Source organism: Manis pentadactyla, chromosome 9, assembly GCF_030020395.1.
Source record: "Manis pentadactyla isolate mManPen7 chromosome 9, mManPen7.hap1, whole genome shotgun sequence".
NCBI classification, from domain to species: Eukaryota; Metazoa; Chordata; class Mammalia; order Pholidota; family Manidae; genus Manis; species Manis pentadactyla.
Window position 1 is genome coordinate 22,460,440 of NC_080027.1, and position 18,292 is coordinate 22,478,731.

General features: G+C 50.8%; 1 protein-coding gene across 6 annotated transcripts in view; it reads right to left on the reverse strand.

Annotated features, from left to right (window-relative positions):
• Nucleotides 1-1,052: 1,052 nt before the first annotated feature.
• AMOTL1 (angiomotin like 1) overlaps nt 1,053-18,292 on the reverse strand; it is a 142,063-nt gene continuing 124,823 nt past the window's right edge. For 5 of the 6 annotated variants that reach the window (XM_057507099.1, XM_057507100.1, XM_036923319.2 and 2 more), the window contains 5 exons: nt 15,967-16,157; nt 11,653-11,778; nt 10,775-11,001; nt 7,711-7,968; nt 1,053-6,239 (listed from right to left, as the gene is read on the reverse strand). In XM_057507099.1, coding sequence (XP_057363082.1) covers nt 6,133-6,239; nt 7,711-7,968; nt 10,775-11,001; nt 11,653-11,778; nt 15,967-16,157 — 909 coding nt within the window. In that variant the 3' untranslated portion in view covers nt 1,053-6,132. Of the gene's footprint in view, nt 6,240-7,710; nt 8,002-10,774; nt 11,002-11,652; nt 11,779-15,966; nt 16,158-18,292 lie in introns of those variants that run through there. The other variant, XM_057507102.1, reaches the window with a different exon arrangement.

The following is an 18,292-nucleotide window of genomic DNA, read 5'->3' on the forward strand; positions in this document are numbered from 1 at the left end:
CAAGCAGAGATCTGGGGGCCCTGCAAGAGTTCCTTGGGGTAAAAGGCAAACCGGGTAAGAACCTAGCAGGTAGAAGCTGGACCTCTCCTGCCTCCCCACACTGACCCACCTTTCACTGCAAGGGCCCAGGCTCCTTGCCAGGTGGACCTGAGTTCAAATCCCTACTCTGCCACCTTTTGCCTGTTACTTGCCCCAGGTTGTTTGAGCCTCAGCTTCCTTGTCTCTAAAGTGGGGATGAAAAGATTGCTGTGAGGACCGAAGGAGGTAAGGCATGTAAATCACACCAGCATCACTGGGGAACTAGAGATGGTCCCTGCCCTCCCTGAGCTCACATCTAGGAAACTCTTCCCATGGCAGGGCAGTGGTGCACGAGAGCGGCTTCTGCTCAAAGAGGCACAAGTCCAGAATAAACAGAAGGCACCTCCTCCACCCCCAGGGTCCCCAGGTCCTCTGTCCCCTGGGGAGAGGCATCGCATGGGGACTCTCACAGACTTATTCTGTCGTCCTGCCTCAGTTAGAGGCTCCCCCCCGAATATCACCAGTTTACCATGTGACTCCTTTCTACCAAAGCCCCCCCTTTTCTGTGACTCCAAGACACTAACAAGGGAGCTACATCTTCATACCGCACAGACACGTCTGATTCCAGCCCAAACGCAGGGGCCAGGCTGTTTGGCTTAGCCGGTGGTAGTGGTCACTGGTAAGCTCTGAAGCCAGGAACCCCAAGAGAGGATGCCTGGATGTAATCAAAGCAACACTGTCTCCCAGGGCCCAGCCTCCCTCCGTTTCCTCTTTCCTTATTTGTCTGGAGGAGCCGGGAGTGGGCGGACAGCAAGCCCTGCGGCCTGCATGACTCATTTCCTTCTCAGAATCAAGAGCTTGTGTTGGTGTAAGCATGAGGCCCCCAAGTGGGGGTGGGGGAGCTTCCGGAAGCCAAAACAGCAAGCGGGGCAGCCCCCCAGCAGTACAATGAAGTGACACTCAACACACATTCACTGAGCACCCAATATTACAGGTTCTCTGGGAAAGAAAAGCGCAAGCGTGAGGGAAGAAGAGCCATTTTATCCATTTATTATATACAATATTAAGGCACAAGTTTAAGCAGCAAAGGAAATAGGAAAATCTTTGGCTGACCATTAGTATCAATATTTGCCATGAGGATCATGCTGTTCTTGGACTTCCCCCCACTGTTCACACACCCACCCGGCTGTGCAGCTCTGCACACCACAGGCTAGAAGGACCAAGACGCCTGAACGTTGCAGCAGTCAGTCCACTGGCGAGAACACAGCACAACTGCCACCGGGCACAGGGATGACCACCTGGCAGGCGGCCAGTGAGGTGGCACCAGGGCTGGCCGAAGCCTGTAAATGCACCTGCCCCTTTCACAGACTCTGAAAGTGCCTCATGGAGTGAGACCCTCCACAAAAGGGGGAAAACACCTTAATTCAAAGAAAACCACTGTGGCTAAATCTGCTTAAGTTCTGTTTTGTAATAAATACTTACAGGTGTCTGTGTGTGAACAGAATCCTAGGCAAAACCGCTGCATCAAAACCTGCGGAGCTGATACAAGAGAATGCTGTACGTGTGCTTCATTACGTTGAGGACAATATTTTAATTCTGTGAAGCAAAGTTCCATGACAAATGCCTCAGTCATGGCATACCATGACAGTAACATGCACTGAAGTATAGTGGGGCAAGAATAGCTACTGGAGGTTTTCACTAATGAATACTCACTTACAGCTGGGGATGTGCAGAGCTGTGAACACAGACAAGGCATGGCAAGAGAGAAGATCTTTAAAAATGAATCCACTAGACGTTGCATGTCCATGACTACTGCCCTCCTTAGAAGCGGCCACCCGGAGAGGCTCTCGGAGTCCAAAGCCTCATTCCAAGGAACATCTTAGGGATTTTTTTTTAAAGCTAAAATGGTGTGACCTTAATAACCTATCTTTATTTATCCAACTGAGTAAATGACTTGGGATTATTTCCAAACTTAAATCCATCCTCAAAGGATGGAGATTTCTCATCTCTAAGGCTAATCTAAGGAACATGGCAGAGGCCCCGAAGGCCATTTGAATAGAGGCATTTACAAAACGTGTCCTCTTGGGCAGCACGGAGTGACCTGTGCAGAGTCTCCTAAAGAGTCACCTTTGAAGGAAGGTGGGGTGAGATGAAGCATTTGCATCTTCTGGATACTAAGAAAAGGAATTCAACACACAACCTTGGAGTCAGACCTCATCTATATGCACTGACATATACACGTCTTTATATACCATTAAATTACTAAATGAGAATAGGGCACACACTACTACCTAAAAGGAGAAAGAAAAAAACTGCTCATTAGTTCCAGAAGAAATCCATTTCCTGAAATGCTGACCTTTACAGTCTCCCAGAAGATAAGCTTCTGGTAACTTCTTAATTACCTCTCTCCCGTGGAGCCACACATCAGAGGCAAACCCAGTGAACATCCCTCACATTGAATGAAGACACTTTAAACACACTGATGAATTAGCAAGAAAAAAAGAAGAAAACCAACATTTATAACCGCTGCTGGCCTGGGGACGTGAAGAACCCAATCGTGGGCTGGATCCTCTGGCTATTTGACGCCTATCTCTGTGGAACATTCGTGGGCTCCCACTTACTGTGGCTGCAGTTCTCCTCTGCTTGGGGGTGGCAAGGTCATTCGAGCTCCCCCGGCTCCGGGGCAGACATAGAGTAGGACTGTGGAAAACAGAGCTCTTTGTTCAGCAGGGGTCCCAGCAGTCAGCGTGAGCTGTCTGCCTCGAAACCTTTGAGCCCCCAACCTACCCTTCCCTGCCTCCCAGGAGCCAGCCTCCTCCCTGACCTCTGTGCTCACATCAGTTTCGGGGACTCAGAAGGCTGCTGAGTGGGGGCAGTCTCTCATCCCATCGGCACTCAGCGTCAGGAGGGTACAGGTGGCTGAAGGCAAACCCCGGAGGACACCAGCACTGATGACGCTGGCTCTGCAGGGGCATCCCCACAGCCCCTCCCCTGAGCAACACGGCTACTGCGTTCTGTGTTCCCAGCTCAGAGTTCATTTGGGGCAGCTGTCGCAATATCCAAACCAAGCCCCACGTAGTCAAGTTCACACACAGGCCCCAGAGAGCAATCCCTGCAAGACTGAGGACAGAAGGGTCCCACCACTCTGCCTTCCACCCAAAGCCCTGGGCGGGAGGGGGCAGCCCTGCCTGGCCTGCCTGCTACTAACAAGCCGAACTCAACACCCTCATTGGCTACCAGCCTCTGGGAGGAGAAGAGAAGCTGAGAGAAGAAAGTGCTAAGAAAAGGTCCCATGTGCTCTGAAATTAGTTGCCAGAAATCCAGTAGCATCTCCTACTCCACATGGTACCCTGGGCAGCACGCAGAAATGGCCAGGATAGCTTTAGGGGGAAGCAGCATCCCCACACAAAGCCACACAGCTTACCCTTCACTTGACCGCCAGGGCCATACGCAGGCACCACAGGGAAGCCATGAGGAGGTCCAGGGCTCTTGACAACATACAAGCGTCCTTTAAATGGATTTTGTAGCCCTGCTTATAGCGGCACGTGAAGACGTCCATCTGTACCTCATGTCTGTAGTCGACTCTAGGGCTTCAGGGCTGAAGCCCAGGCACTCAGTATTTGCAGTTGCTTTCCCTACAGCAAGCAAAGCTTCAAGAGAGCTATGAAGGTGAAAAGTGGCAAGCGCTCTGGCTTGGCAGGAAATCTCCCATAAAAAGATATATTATAAAGTCACAGATCCCGGAAAAGCCTTAGCAGGTTAGAGAAGACAGACCACAGCACAGCCGAAAAATGGCAACGTCAGTGTTTGCACCTGGCAACTCAGGGGGAGCATGAAGGGCAGGAGGCCTGGTTCCTGAGTGCCCATGTGGTGTGCTGGGGCATAAAGGGGGTCTAGGAGGGTGCCTGGGGGGGTACCTGAGCACCCACACAGTGTGCTGGGGTATAAAGGAGGGGCTGGGGGGAAACTGGGCTGTGGCCCTTGCTGTTACCCATGCCTAGGGGAGCTGGAAAATATGACTTGCCCTTTTCCCTCTAGACACTGTTTTTCCTTCCTGGTTCACCACCACCATTAATCAGGGGTCAAAATGTCCCTGAACTTCATCACCCCTAAAAAGTGAAGGGAACAGATGGGGCTCAGGATCCCTCCGCCTGTCCCCCACCCTTTCCCCAACGACCCTGCGTGCTCTCCCCTCACTCCAGGGCATGAGGTGGGCTGCTCGCCCCTCAGAATGGCTCCAGTTTCCCAGGCTGCAGGATTCTCTCTTTGAAGCTCAGCAGGCACCACAGGAGGCAGTGAGCATCAAGGCCAAAGCTCACTGCCCACCGCAGAGCAGAGCCTGGGAGGAGTCAGCCTGAGTCTCTGTCACACTGGAGGCTCAGAGCCCCCAGGCCAAGGCCATTGCCCCCCTCCCACCCACGCCCCTGCTCCACTGGTGATCCTCCCCCACCTCAGTCTGGGGAGGCTCTAACTCCACCCAGGTGATCCTCCAAACACCAACCCTAAAATAAACTACCTAAGCAAGCCTTCCGAGTGGTGGTGTGATCAGGGCTTCATCGAGGTGGGGCTTGAAAAGACTCAGACCCGGGGCTTTTTCCCTTCCCTTAGCGTGAGGAAAGGGACCCAAGACAGCAAAGGACCCGGCTGCCCCAGAGGGAGAACATTTCAGGCCCTGCAAGAGCATCTGACAGCCTGATCGGCTTCTCCTCTCTTCTGATCCAGCACCTCCTAGGCTTGGAAAGAAAGCTAATGTCGGAGGAGCCAGATGTGAAGCATCGCATTCAGGGACAGGAGGCCCCAACCTCACTCACTCCTGCCTCTTAAACATGGCATTTGTCTTCTTTTGGACAACCTGTCCCAAACTGAAACTTCAAAACACCCGACCACACTGTGAGTATACTGGCCTGATAGGTTATAAAGCAAGTTGACGCCAGGGAAAAACGGATGTGCTGACACATGTGCCTGTCAAGAGCCACCTGAGGAGTGCGAGAGGGGGCAGGGACAGTGGTGAACGTGCTCGTGAGCCACGGACACTAGACAGCGGTGCCAGGAGCCCGGACGCCACCAAGCCATTCGCTGGCGGAGTGCGGCCCTCACAGTACTATCCCAACAGAGCGATGCGGTGGACATGCCAAGGCTGTGCCGGGGAGCTGACGGGAGCAAGGAGGCAGCCACGGCCACGGTCTTGATGCAGATGTCACAGTGGCCATGGGATCCTCCGCCTCATCACAGTCACCTAGTTCACAGCCAGGGCGAGAGTAACAGCTGCCGCCCAACCGCTCAAAGGCAGAGGAAGCAACCGCGAAGCCAGCATATGGCATTGTCTCACTGCTCACTGTTAAACACAGCGAGAATAGCAACAGTTCGGATACTGCCCTAATCCATTCCAGATCTAAGGAATTCTGTCTTATTAAAAAGGGGGAAAATTTTACAGAAAAGTAAAATTAAAGAAAAGGAAGCAGAGACAGATGGAGTCAGAGAAGCTAAGGAGGATGAGCATCAAGATCATACTGTCTCCATCCTGTTTAGAAAATACTGTGAATCCAGAAAAGCCAAGAACCCACATAATCTCCTGCAAATACAAACCAAGCAAGCAGGAAAGTAGGTGAGGATGGCCTTAAATTGCCCATCACTCCTGCACACTTTTCACTGCAACAGGTACACATGTTCCCAGGACACCCTGTGGACAGCACAGGTGCTGTTATGTTACGCCAAGATGGTGTCTCTGAGATTGCCGGGAGATTCTTCTTAAACAAGGAAGACCCATGTTCAGGCTTATCTGTTTATAACCAGAGAATGCAATGTACACAGACCCTCCCCAAGAGATGTATTTTCTCTACAATGAAAAACTCCATTTCCTATTTCTTCTCTGCATCTTCTCCCTCCTACCATATGAGCTAAAAATCCATAGCATTCTCTTCACCTTCAGTCACGCAGGTCTCCTGATGTATTTTTTGGCATTTATAAAAAGTGTTCTCACAAATCTGAAATCTTTATCAGTTCAAATGTTCCTGATTGCCCAACTGTAAGCTTCTTGATCTTTCTTCGCCTTCTTTGCCACGTGCCTCATTTGCTTGTCACTGTCCCGTTATGAGGTGCCACGGGATGCCCACGTTAGATGAGAACCTCCATCATCTCTCCATCAGGGAACTCAGCCTTGTGGAGCAAGCTGCTTACCCGGCCCTTGTGGTCGGGCGACTTTCCGTGGCCAGGCGTGTTCTCTGCCAAACAGAAGGGAAATATCAGCAGCCGTTCCTCCAGGGCGCACAGTCCTACCAACTCTCTCTAAAATGGAACCACTTTGAATACCACCAGTCACCGCTAGTGTTATGTAAGTGAGGGCGTGAGGGTACATAATCCAGCCCACAGTGGGAAAAAGCTGAATGACAGGCCCTGGGACTCAGATGGAGATGAGAGCCAGGCTGGCGAAGGGAGAGGATTACACGGGTGAAGATGGCATCCCGATGGTGCGGGGAGCCCCTCACGCCCGCTCCCCCTCTGCTCTCCTCAAGGCCATCCAGCACACGCTAGGGGCCAGGCATTTTTCACATTCCCTGCCTTCCTGGCAAAGTGCGTCATCAAAATTAAATCTCCACAACCTGACAATGCTGTATTGGCTTGCCTGTTTCGGAGGATGAAAATAAAGGAGCCCCTTGGAGGAGTCGGTTCGTTTATGCCCCCCAAAGCCCCCACCTCCTCAAAAGAGTTCCTGAAGGGGGCTATCCCCACGACTAAGGTTAGTCCAAAGCCACGTCTGTTCTCGCGCCCAGAAACTTCCAGACTCATTGCAAAGCTCACTCCTCCCAAGCTGTTTTAGATTTATTTCTCTCTTAAATATTTTGAAGCACCTCATGGGTAACTGGCCTGACTGCTGGGCCAGAAGTTGGCCTACTTTGGGTTAAAGCTATCTCCTCCTTCCTTCAAGAGGTACTTCCAACCCCGAATCCTTGGCAAGCGTTCACCTCAAAGGCAACAGCTACGTCCCTGATGCCATGGTACCCAGGCCTGGCGCTGGCGCCCGAACGTCCTGCGGGGAACCAGGCCCCTGACGTCCCTCGGGGAGTCTACTGCCATGGCCCCCGGGAAAGGGTCGGTCACAAAGCCTGCCAGAAGAGGGTGTGCTCCAGGTGTGCAAACATCACTGGTGATGAATTAGGAGTGTCTACACCCACTTTATAGTTGAGCCTTGAACAACATGGGTTTGAATTGCTCAGCTCCCCTTACATGCAGATGTTTTTGGGTAACTATGGTATATAGTACTGTAAATGTTTATTTCTCTTCCTTATGATGTTCTTAATAATATTTTCATTTTTCTAATTTACTGTATTGTAAGGGTACAGTACCTAATACACATACAAAATACGGGTTAAATCACTATTTACGTTATCATTGGTAAGGTTCCTTCCAGTCATTAGCAGACCATCAGTAGTGAAGGTTTGGGGGAGTCAAAAGTTATTTTCAACTGCTTGGGGTGCTGGTGGGGAGCCAGTGCCCCTAGCCACTGCATTGTTCAAGGGTCAGCTGTATTCCCATAGAATAAGGAGCACACACAGCCTAATGTGAGCAGAATCGTTGGGAAAAACCCGTAAGGTGGGAGCTGGTTGGTACCCCTGCTGTCTCCTCCCCCAAGGGAAAGCCCCTCTCGGGCCGAAGTGCTCTTTCCCAAGTGTCAGGGAGGGGGGAACCCTGTACCCGGTTTCTCCGCAGTCCCTTTGGCGGCCGGGTGCTTCAGGACCGGGCTGTTGGAGGGGGTCCCGCTCAGCCGGCCGCGGCTGGGCCAGAAGAGCTCCGCGCTCCTGTCCGTCTGCGTGCTGCTGTCTCTGCTGCCCGTCTTGGCGTGCACACTGCTGGCCGAGATGATGGGGGCTGTGGGGGACAGCGCTGCGGCCGGGGACACGGGGAGCATGGGGGCGGGGGCGTGCTCGTGGTGCTCCTTCCCCAGCAACAACCCTGAGGGCACAGGACAGCGTTTTCAATGCCATTCTTTAAAAAACAAAATGAAACAAAAAAACCCTAGTTGAAAATCGCTCCCTTCTTGACTGAGGAGTGCTTCATTTTTGCACTGATTCATTTACCAAACGCATTTATGAGAGTTCATTATGTGTCACAGAATGACAAGCACTTAAGGAATTCAAAGAAAGAAAGACCTAGTCCCCTCCCTAAAAATTTATACGTATATTTTTTCGGAGGGGAGGAGAAGTCATCAAGTAAACTGGCTAGGCTGTGATATGATAAACAGTAGGGTAAAAGTATTCTCAGGGTGGTAAGAGGGGCCTACTTGCCAGTGCAGAGGCATGGGAGCATTCCTGGAAGGCTTCCTAGAGGGGACACTAGCTTTACCGAATGCAGCGCAGGGGCGCTAGCCTTGAGCACTGCTGGAGAAACACTGAAGGCCTCCCTGGTCCAGGACATGGTCCCATTGGCCCACTGCTTTCCTGAGTAGTCCACAATTCCACTCCACTCTCAGTAATGGATGGTCTACCACACGCCCAGTTTCAAAAACAAACATGCTCGGTGGTCACAGCAACTGAGTCGTGCACACTGTTCCCCAAGAGAGAGAGACCCCTGCAGCAGAAAGCCAAGGCCACCGGCCCACTCCTGCCTCCCACCCGAGGGCAGAGGCCCAGGTGGGCAGAGGCGTGATGGCGAGAGACAAGGGAAGCACGATGTGCAACATTGTTCCTTCCCTCTTCCCGCAAAGCTGGAGAGGACAGCGTTTTATTTTTAAATAGTGACATATGGCGCGCATTCAGAAAAGCGCCGGCACTCCTGAAATCCAGCCTATGGAAAATGTGGTAAGCACAGTCAAGTATCTGTCCATTTATCTTCGCTAGCCAGCAGCTCAGAGCGTATCCTTGCCACGGCTGTTCCAAGGTGTCCACTCACAGTACAACACAGAGCAAGTCGGCTTCTCTGCCCCAGTGGGTCTCAAAATGTAATGGGCCCATTAAGTACTTGGATTTATTGTTACAGTGAATATTTGAATCAGGGGGAGGAGCTGAGATTCTGCTTCTCCAACAAGTCCCCAGGTGATGGTGATGCTGTAGATCAGGGACCACACCACGGCCGGCTGCCTCACACACACCTCCTCAAGTGGGCTTCTGCAACACTCCTACGAGGCAGGGCCTTTGTTTTACAGAAAACAAAGTGGAAGCTCAGAGAACTGAACATCTCACAGCTAAGAGGTAGCAGAAGTAGGATTCAAACCCAGCTATGCCTAACATTAAAGTCCAATCTGTGTCTTTTCCACCTCATCACCCTACCAGAACTCCAGTGTGACAATGATGTTCTTGCAGAATTAAGTCACTAGCCAGTCTTCTTGCCTGGGAGCCCCTCAGCCATCAGAAAGGTATATGCTCTCACCTCCATCTCCTTCCAGAGCCCATCAGGCAAAAGACTGTGGAAGCATTTTGGGAACTGCACAGTGGCTCATGAATCTGTCCCTCTGCCTGGTCCCTCAGAGAGCCCTCTCTGCCTCTGCGACACGTGGACACCAGTTACGGTGTGGAGGAATACCAGTGTGGGGAACACACCACCCATCTGCAGACCAGGTCTTGAGGCTCCCAGGCCTGGGTGCAGACATGCCAAATGCTGGGGATACAGGCACAGGCACCAGAGATGTGTCTGCCTGGCTGGATGTCACAAAATGACCTCTGCCAAGAAGGCTTCCATCAGAGCTCAGCCCTCAGCACGCTGCACACTTGTACCAAACCTGCCCGACCATTGCCTCCTAGGCTCTCCAACTGGGGTGGGGGGGCTAAATGTCCCCGAGAGGGTCTCTGAGGGTCCCAGCTGCTGTCCACACATGTCCTCTTTGAAGTACTTTTCCTTGGAGGGCAGGGGCTGCTGACGTGAGCCATGGAGGAACTTCAAACAGAGATTCTGGCCGGGTGCCTTTGATCCGCCAGCTTTGTCAGGTCCATACTGGAAGTGCTTATCCCCTTTGGCATGAAGCAGCTGGGCCCCTCTGGGGTTCTGTGCTGAGGAAGGCTGGTTCTTAGCTCCACAGATAAACAAAACACACTCAGACCCAGGGAAATGCATCAAAGAAGGGCCGGACCCCTGAAGTGGCCAGAGTTCAGGGCAAAACTGTGGAGGACGGCTGTCTGGGAATGCTGCCCGCAGAAGCTCTACCTGCTTGCCCTGCAGACTCAGCTAGCCCAGTCAGTGGGCCCCCGCACCCCAGAAACGCCATTCCTGGTGAAGACCACGTCTGCAGAATTCTCCGCAAAATTCTGCCTGCATGACAACAACACACCACCAGCCCCTCACGCCATGAGCACTTTCCCCAAAGTGCTGGCCCCCGGTTACCTCACGCTACTCTCACCATCGCCCCACGGGATAAAGCAGGGCACACCTCACCCTGCCTCTCAGGACCCACAAGCAGGGGTGAAGCAGTCTTACAAAGGGTCTGGGGCAGAGCCAATTTGGGGGCCTGGTGTCTCTGGGCTTTTCCCATCCGAACATTGTATGACACAGGGGTCACCTCAGCTTTCAACCACAATGATGGTGATTATGAGTGAGTCAATCCATGGCTAACACCTACTCTGGTGGTAGAGCCTTTACTTCCAAGGAGCCCATTTAATTTCCAGAACCAAAGGATGATTAATTATCCCACCCATTTTAGAGATGAGTAAACTGAGCCTGTGTCTCATGGGTGGAAGTGCCAGGACTCTTGCCACCGGACGAGGTTGCCTCTCAACGTTGGTGAAGCTCTTGCTTTTCAGATTCTAGCCTGAAGGAGGCTGGGGCTCACCTACACTCCCCTTCCAGGTCTTCTCTTCCTTCTTCTCCTCCGCTAACTGGCTGCTGGTAAGAGAGGTCTGGCGGGAGTGCGACCCGGTGGCCGCAGCGATGGACGGGACGGAGCGGGCAGGCCGCAGGCTGGAGGAGTCCGTCTTCCCGGCATCTTTACGGGATCGTTGCTGAAGGACCTTAATCATGGCATCCTTCTCTATGATTTTGGCATGGAGATTTTTAATCCTGTGTAACAAAACAGTCATAATCAAAAGCCATGTGGCTAGAAAAACTTGAAATGTTTCTCTCAGGCTGCCCCAGACACTTTATATACTTCAGGGTGGAGAGTTAAGGGCAGTATAAGTCTTCAAACATTTATAATCGCAAACTGATGCAGCTCTTGCAGGAGGTCCAAGGGGTCCCCATTCCCCAGCCCCCCGGGAGACTCTGACACTTCCTGGGAAACCCACGGGCACACAGTTAGAATGCCTGTGGCCACCAGCAGGGACCTTCCAGAGCAAGGTGTGCTCAGGGAGCAGCCGACGGGGCCCCGGGCTCCTCTCAGTGGGGCAGGAGGAGCAGTGGGGAGTGCCGATGCCCGGACGCCTCACACACAGGGGGTCAGCGGGGAGCTTCCCACTGAGGTCAATTTCCCTATGTTCTGAGGAGCAAAACTAAAAGATGAAGAGGTTTTCTGGGAGAAGATGATTTGCCCCCCAGTGTCCAAAAATGAGAATCAGGAAACACCTGTGTTATGTTCACAGCTGGGACAGTAACCCACCGTGCCTATCGGAACGGGAAGGGGCCGGAGCGTGAGGGGACACGCGGGGCTGGTGGGCCCACAGGGGTCTGGAGGAGAGCAGCTGGAGTGGGGCCGCGTGCATAGCTGTCCCTTACGTGAACTCCATGTCCTGACACCTCCTGGCAGCCTGCACCACCTCCTCCTCCTCCTGCCACATGTGGGCCTCCAGCGAGCAGTCGCCATAGCTGCCGTTCCTCGAGTGGTTGACGATCATGGTATCCCTGGCAACAGCACACACACAGGAAGATGCAGGGGCTCCTTGCACTACAAGTATCTCTGCACAAGCTCCTTCACCCACTCTTCTTCTCCTACACCCTGGCCAATTCTCTCCCTAAACCTGACCGAATTAAGACTGTGTCTACAAAAAACAAAATAAAATCCCAAAATCAAAGTTCTCTGCCCCTTCTACTAACAACATTGTGTATTAAACTACGTGGCATGCCGTGAATGTGGACCCAGTACAGGACATCAAGACACTATTATTATTATACTGTTAGTCTAATAATATAATTGTTACACCTGTTAGTGTTTCTCTGCTTATATTCTTCCATACCTATCCTTTCTCACTTTCTCAATCAGCCGTTGAAGTTTTATTTCTACCTCACGCCCACAGAAAAGCTATTTCAGTATTTTACAGCTAAATGGAGACTCAGTATAGACTTAAAGTTGACACTGGTGCTCTGGGAGAGCAAGGAGCAGGCTGCAAGTTTCCTTCACGGTTGCATTCTAGCTCACTTCTTGTTTAGCGGCCCCTGCCTAGGATTCAGGTCTTCTCAGCGCGACAACCATGCTGGATGGCAGGGCAGAAAGACAAAGACACACACCCGGTCACTCACAAGTCCAGCCAAGCGCAGGGTGGGACAGACATGGGTAGATTAAAGTGCAGCATGGCTGGAAGCAGCCATCAGATGAAAACAGCTGGTCAAAGATGACCATTCCCACCACTGGTTTGGGCAACGTAATTACTCGTTATCGACGACGGGTAGAAACAAAGTGAGCTACTACCTAAGTGATCTAAGTTGGCCTTAGGCTGAAAGGTTCAATGTGTCTCAGCATGTCAATAAGAAATGATCTAGCCAAATATTGCACAGCTCTTTAATTAACTTCATATTCCAATGCTACGATCATATTTTAAATCTGATAGCTCTTTTCTAGAACACTCAAAAACAGCAAAAAAGAACACCTTCTTTCACCTCTTTCTAACAACTGCTATCAGTGAGGGAGCAGTTTCTCCATGCCCGGCACCATGGGAAGCACGTTACAGTGGTATGTCATTCAGTCCTCCAGCAACCCGGGCGGGAGCTAATGTTATCTTCATTTTACAGATGAACAAAGGGTTAGGTGACTTGGCAAGAACATCCAGTTAGTGAAGGTGGAAATGGATTCGCATCCAGGTATTTATGACTCCGGTGTCCATGCCCACAACCATTGTTCTACATTCCCAAAATTTCCTGCGTCTTTATGAAAAAGGCTCAGCAGACACACATGCGGATAAGATAAACCAACAAAGTAGGCACATGTATGTGGCTTCAATACAAAGTGTGGCTGAAAATAAACCATAAAGCCAAATAACGCGAAAACAAGCAAAATGCTTTAAACATACTGATAAAATTATAAATTATAAAATTATAAACTTGTGACCCCTCCCATGGTGTACAAAAATCACCATACAGGAATTAACGGTGAAAGAAACATTTTCAACCAATTCATTATTGAAATCTCGCAGAGCTGAGGACAAACTAAAGATTCATGTTTATACTGCCAAGTAAAGACAGCAAGCAGGCACAATTAGATGGAAACAACTAAATGGAAGGTAAACACACAAGACTGTCAGAAAAAACATGACATTGCTTTGAAACTTGTAAAAAGTCTCAAAACTATAAAATACAAACCCAATCTCAAAATTATGATCAATGGTACAAAAAAAAATGCACCAAGATGGCAAAAATCGGTGTACAGAAAAATAAAAAATCTTTAAAGACCATTAACTATAAATGTGAAGTGTGTATCAGTGGCTGAAAAGCCACAAAATTAATGGCTGGAAACAGTCTTTTTTTTTACCAATTCATGTACAGCCATTTAGCATCTAGACAAGCACTCAGAATTTTGCCCTCCCACACAAATTCTTCATTTTCCTTCTCTCCCTATCAACAGAAAAGCTATGCTGAGGTTAGACAGGTTCTCTTTGAAAAGAACATTAAGATGAGAGCTAAAATCCTGACCTCCTCTAAACTGATTTTTCTGGACACTGAAAGAAGCAGTGGTCAGTAAGAGGGAGGCAGCTTCCTATGGAATTATTAGGCGCTCAACAAACCCATGTGGAAGCAGAGTGGTAAAGGGGGGATGGCAGAAAGGACCTCAATCCTCAATCCATGGTGGAAAGAAATGTCCGTCCATGCAGGCCTCCAAACAGGGTAGAGGAGAGCATCAGGGCAGCGATCCCACAGGATCCCTATTCCTTGAAGGCAAGAGATGCCCTCCCCTTGTGTGAAGGATGACCAACGAGGCTGGGCCTGGCACAGAGTGCGTGGCCGATGTATCTGGGCTCTGCTTGCTTCTGCTCACGCCCCACCTGGCCCCCTCTGGTGCCCACCACAGAGGTCTCATGCTTCGCACCTGTTCATTCCCCCACTTCTGATGTTATATCCCAGTTCATCCTCTCAAGGCCCAGGGTCCCAAACATGCCTTTATCTGATAAATCAATAGGAGCTGAGACAACAATGACACACAAAGGCCCCGGTACCCGCTTCCAAGGTAACACGTACACACTGCTGTTTGGCACTTTAGAGTCCTCAGTTAGTGGAATACGGTCTGGCTCCCTGCTCATGACTGGCCAAGAACTGTAATTTCCACTTAGGACATGTTTTAGGTAATTTCTGAATGAAGTGAGTGACGCTAGAAAGGCTGGTGCAGAGTCACACACCTACAGGCAGCAATGGAGGCGGAAGCCTTGGTGGGACCCGGGCCTACTGCCCGCCTATGTAGGGTTCTCTCCATGAAAAGTCACACGGAGGAAGGCAGTTCCTGGGGCAGCGCCCTGACAGTGGTGCACTGGACCAAATCTGGCAGAGAAGGTCAGATCCCCCCGTGACTTCACGATGGTCTGAACCCTTCCTCAGGACACAGAGGTGACTTAGTCATTGCCTCAGAAAACCAAAAGCTGAAAATAAAAATGCTTCCCTTATGTAAAACTCAAGACACATTTCCACGGCTTCACAGTTCTCACCTGCACGGGGGCAAGGGCTGAACTGGAGCCTGCAGCTTCCTCCCAGGCTCACGCCACGGCTCTGGAGCTTGGCCTATTCCCAGTCCCACTGTCTCACTCGCACGGGATGCCCTCACAGCACAGATGCACAGAAACAACACCGGAGCACAACAAAGCCTCCACAAATGGTCGTTTTCTCCTAAGTCTGCAGGTCTCTCTAGGGGCCAGTGTGCCGGGGAGCCCCCTGGAGGCATCTGTGTCCCAAGGACGCTGGCACTGCCCTCTCCCCAGTTCCTGCAGCAGGTCACCAGGAATTCTTGCCTTGAGTAATGAACATGACAGCCCTCGAAGAGCTTATAAAGCGTCCTCCCTCCACCTGAGACCTCTTCTTCCTTGTTAAAGAAGAAATAACACACCCCAAGGGACTGTGGTGCTGACTCGAACTTGAGCTGCAGCCTGAGTTTTCAATCCTCTCCCCGGGTCCAGGCTGTCCCCTGAGAAATGGTACAAGTCTGGGTTTATGGATGCCTCTCTGGAATTCAAGGATCTCCTCCAAGTATACTGACCCTAAATGTTCATAAATTCCAAACAACTCTAAGTGCAAAGAGCAAACGAGTGGGGGAAGGGGCAGGAGGGCAGCAAGAGACTCGGTGGGTGGAAGGCACAGCCGGGCAGCCAGCACTGCCATGCCACATGCAGGAGCTCCTGCCCTCCTGGGAAACTCCCTGCTCGCCCCCACCAGAGGTCAGCTTAACAGAACCTCTCTGTGAACTGCTGAGCATTTCGAGGTCATTTTTAAAGGAAAAACAAGGCCTTGCACTGGCAAACAGGAAGTGACACCACAGACGTAATAACAGACTGCAGAACACAGCTTCAAAGCAAGTGGTATCAGGCTTTGAGGCAGACAAATCTCAGCTGGCCATGTGGTCCCACCACTTAACTACCAGTGTGATTTGGACAAAACCACTGCACCTCTCTAAGCCTTATTTCTGCAAAATAAGGATAATAACAGTTCCTAGTGTCGGGGCTGTTAGGAAGATTAACTATTCTTCTTGTCTGGCCCAAGATACATATCCCCTGTTAAAAAAAACAGCATAAAGGACACTCTCAAAGCATCATTCTTAATGATCACACAGCACTCCACGGTGCGGATGGACTTTAAATTGCTGGATGAATGTGCATGGCTGGCCCCCACCCACCTCACCTCTCCACGGTGGCAGAGGCCGCGGCATTCATGGCAAAGTGCCGGATGGCGCTCTCCTCCAGGTACTTCTGCTCCCACTTGGTCATGTCGGCCTCCAGGGCCAGGATCCGCTCCTCCTTCTCCCTCACAAGTTCCATGAGGGCCGGGGCATTGTATTCTGGCATGCTGGCGGGCTGGCCATTTCCATGTTTCTGAGGAAGCACAAGAAAACAGCATTTTGTTGCAGAAAAGCGCTACGGCATAGATGGTACAAACTGTGTGTGCGTGGTTCCCCGCATGGAGCACACAGGGCCACACGCGCAGGCTCATGCGTCTGTACCCCTCTGCGTATGTATAACCCACACCCAGTGGGTCCTAATACCAGGTGACCTCAGCTCTCATTTAACTCTCATGGAACTCTACAGAACAGACACTGTCATCCCAGTTTTACAGGTGAGCCAACTAGGCTTCTGAGAGGTTAAGTGAGCTGCTCAGTGTCTCTCAGTTTATCAGCAGTGGGGTCAAACCTGGGTCTGTGTGAACATATGGCTCTGCATGACCAGAAGTGGCTTGTCCAATGTCCTGCAGTTAATTTAAACCAACATCAAGAGCAGGAACCAAGTCTTAGACTCCTGGTCTAGGGCACTCTCTCCAGAGTTCAAGGACATGAACCCAGTTGTTCATTCCTCTGAGGCTAGGAGATAACGTAAAGTGAAGGAGGTGTGCCTGAGATGCCCTGACATTCTTGTTCAACTGCCGGAATGCTCATCTGGAAACAGAAATCAATTCCTGCTCCATGGACGGGCCTCAGAATCAACTAAGACAATGCACACGAAAGCGTCTGATAAACCCTAAAGGGCTAAATGAAGTCAAGTGCCACCAGTAAACCTCTAATGCATGTCCAGCATCTTTTTCTGCCCTTTCTTTTCGTCTGTGGGATGCACTCCCCTCAGGCTCCCCAGTGATCACAAACTGTAAATGTACAGCTGGTTGTAAGATGAGAGATACCAGAACACTTTCCCCTGAACCACATAAATGACCTAGAGCTGGGCACCTGAGCCGTACTGATGGACTCCCATCCTACCAGAGGGGAGAGAACAAATGTGCCCCTGAGCTTTTGTGACCATGTTTCTATTCAATTATTTAAAGCTACAAACACCAATTAATTTGAGGATCTAGTGGTAGCTTGTCAGTGACGGACACTGAAGCTAGAACAGAGTGGAAGGCACATAACTGTCCTCATCGACTTGTACCAGGCAGGACGACAGATGAACCAGTCCACGAGATGACAGGCAACCCTGCTGTTAGGAACTTTCCAAGATCTCACAGCCTCACTACACTGTCATCTATACTTGTCAGTTTCTATCTAAACCCCTGTGCTACCTCAGCAGCTGGCTTAATTTTGCAGAATCCTCTTGACCTCACATGAGATCATGACAGCTCTTCACAGGGCCCCTATTCAGGTCGTTAAGAGTTATTTAAATGAATGCATGAATTTAATAGCCAAGCATACAGCATACCAGCAGGTTAGTGTGCTGGCTGGAAGAGGGCCAGGCAGGCCAGCTTCTGCTGCCCCCTCAGCTGCCCATCAAGTATTTACTGAGCACATACCATGTGCTGAGGATACCACATGAACAACACAGATAAATTCTGTGTCCTTAATGAGTGCACCTGGGAGGAAGGTCCCAATTAGCTCGTGACCTGGGGCTGGTCTCTTTACTGCCCCATGCCTCACCTTCCTTGTCCAGGACACATCCCGATCCCCCTTCTGCCTCAGAGGACTACTGCAGAAGTAAGACGTGAAAATTACTTTGAGCTCTTTGCAAGAAAGACGAATTGTGAGTTCTTACAAATGTTAATTCCCTCCCTCGTACCTTTATTTCTTTCACTCTCTGCTTCTCATGATGCTAAGTACAACTTCACCTCCCAAGGTAGAGATGATGTACAACACGGTCCTATTCCTCAACAGCGGCTCCTTCCTGCTAGCCCCGGTATCCTGACCCAGCTTCCCCCTCCCCGGCTCCCACAGTGGGACTAGAAAAGTAGAGCAGAGGAGGAATTGGGAGAGGGACCACAGATGCCCTAAGCCCCCAAACGGCTCTGAAGGCAAGGACGGTAATAAGATCGGCACTGATAGTTATCGTTTCTTAGCCAGCTGCTAAGTGCCAGGCACAGAATAGAGCACCGTGTGCGATTTTCATACTTGTACAAGTGTATTTACGACTCTCAGGTAACTGTAATTTATTTGCCCCACTTTACAGACAAGGAAGTTGAGGCTCAGAAAGCTTACTTACCCAAGGGCACTTTCCTAGTAGGAGGAGGAGGCAGGGTTCAACCACAGTCGGTC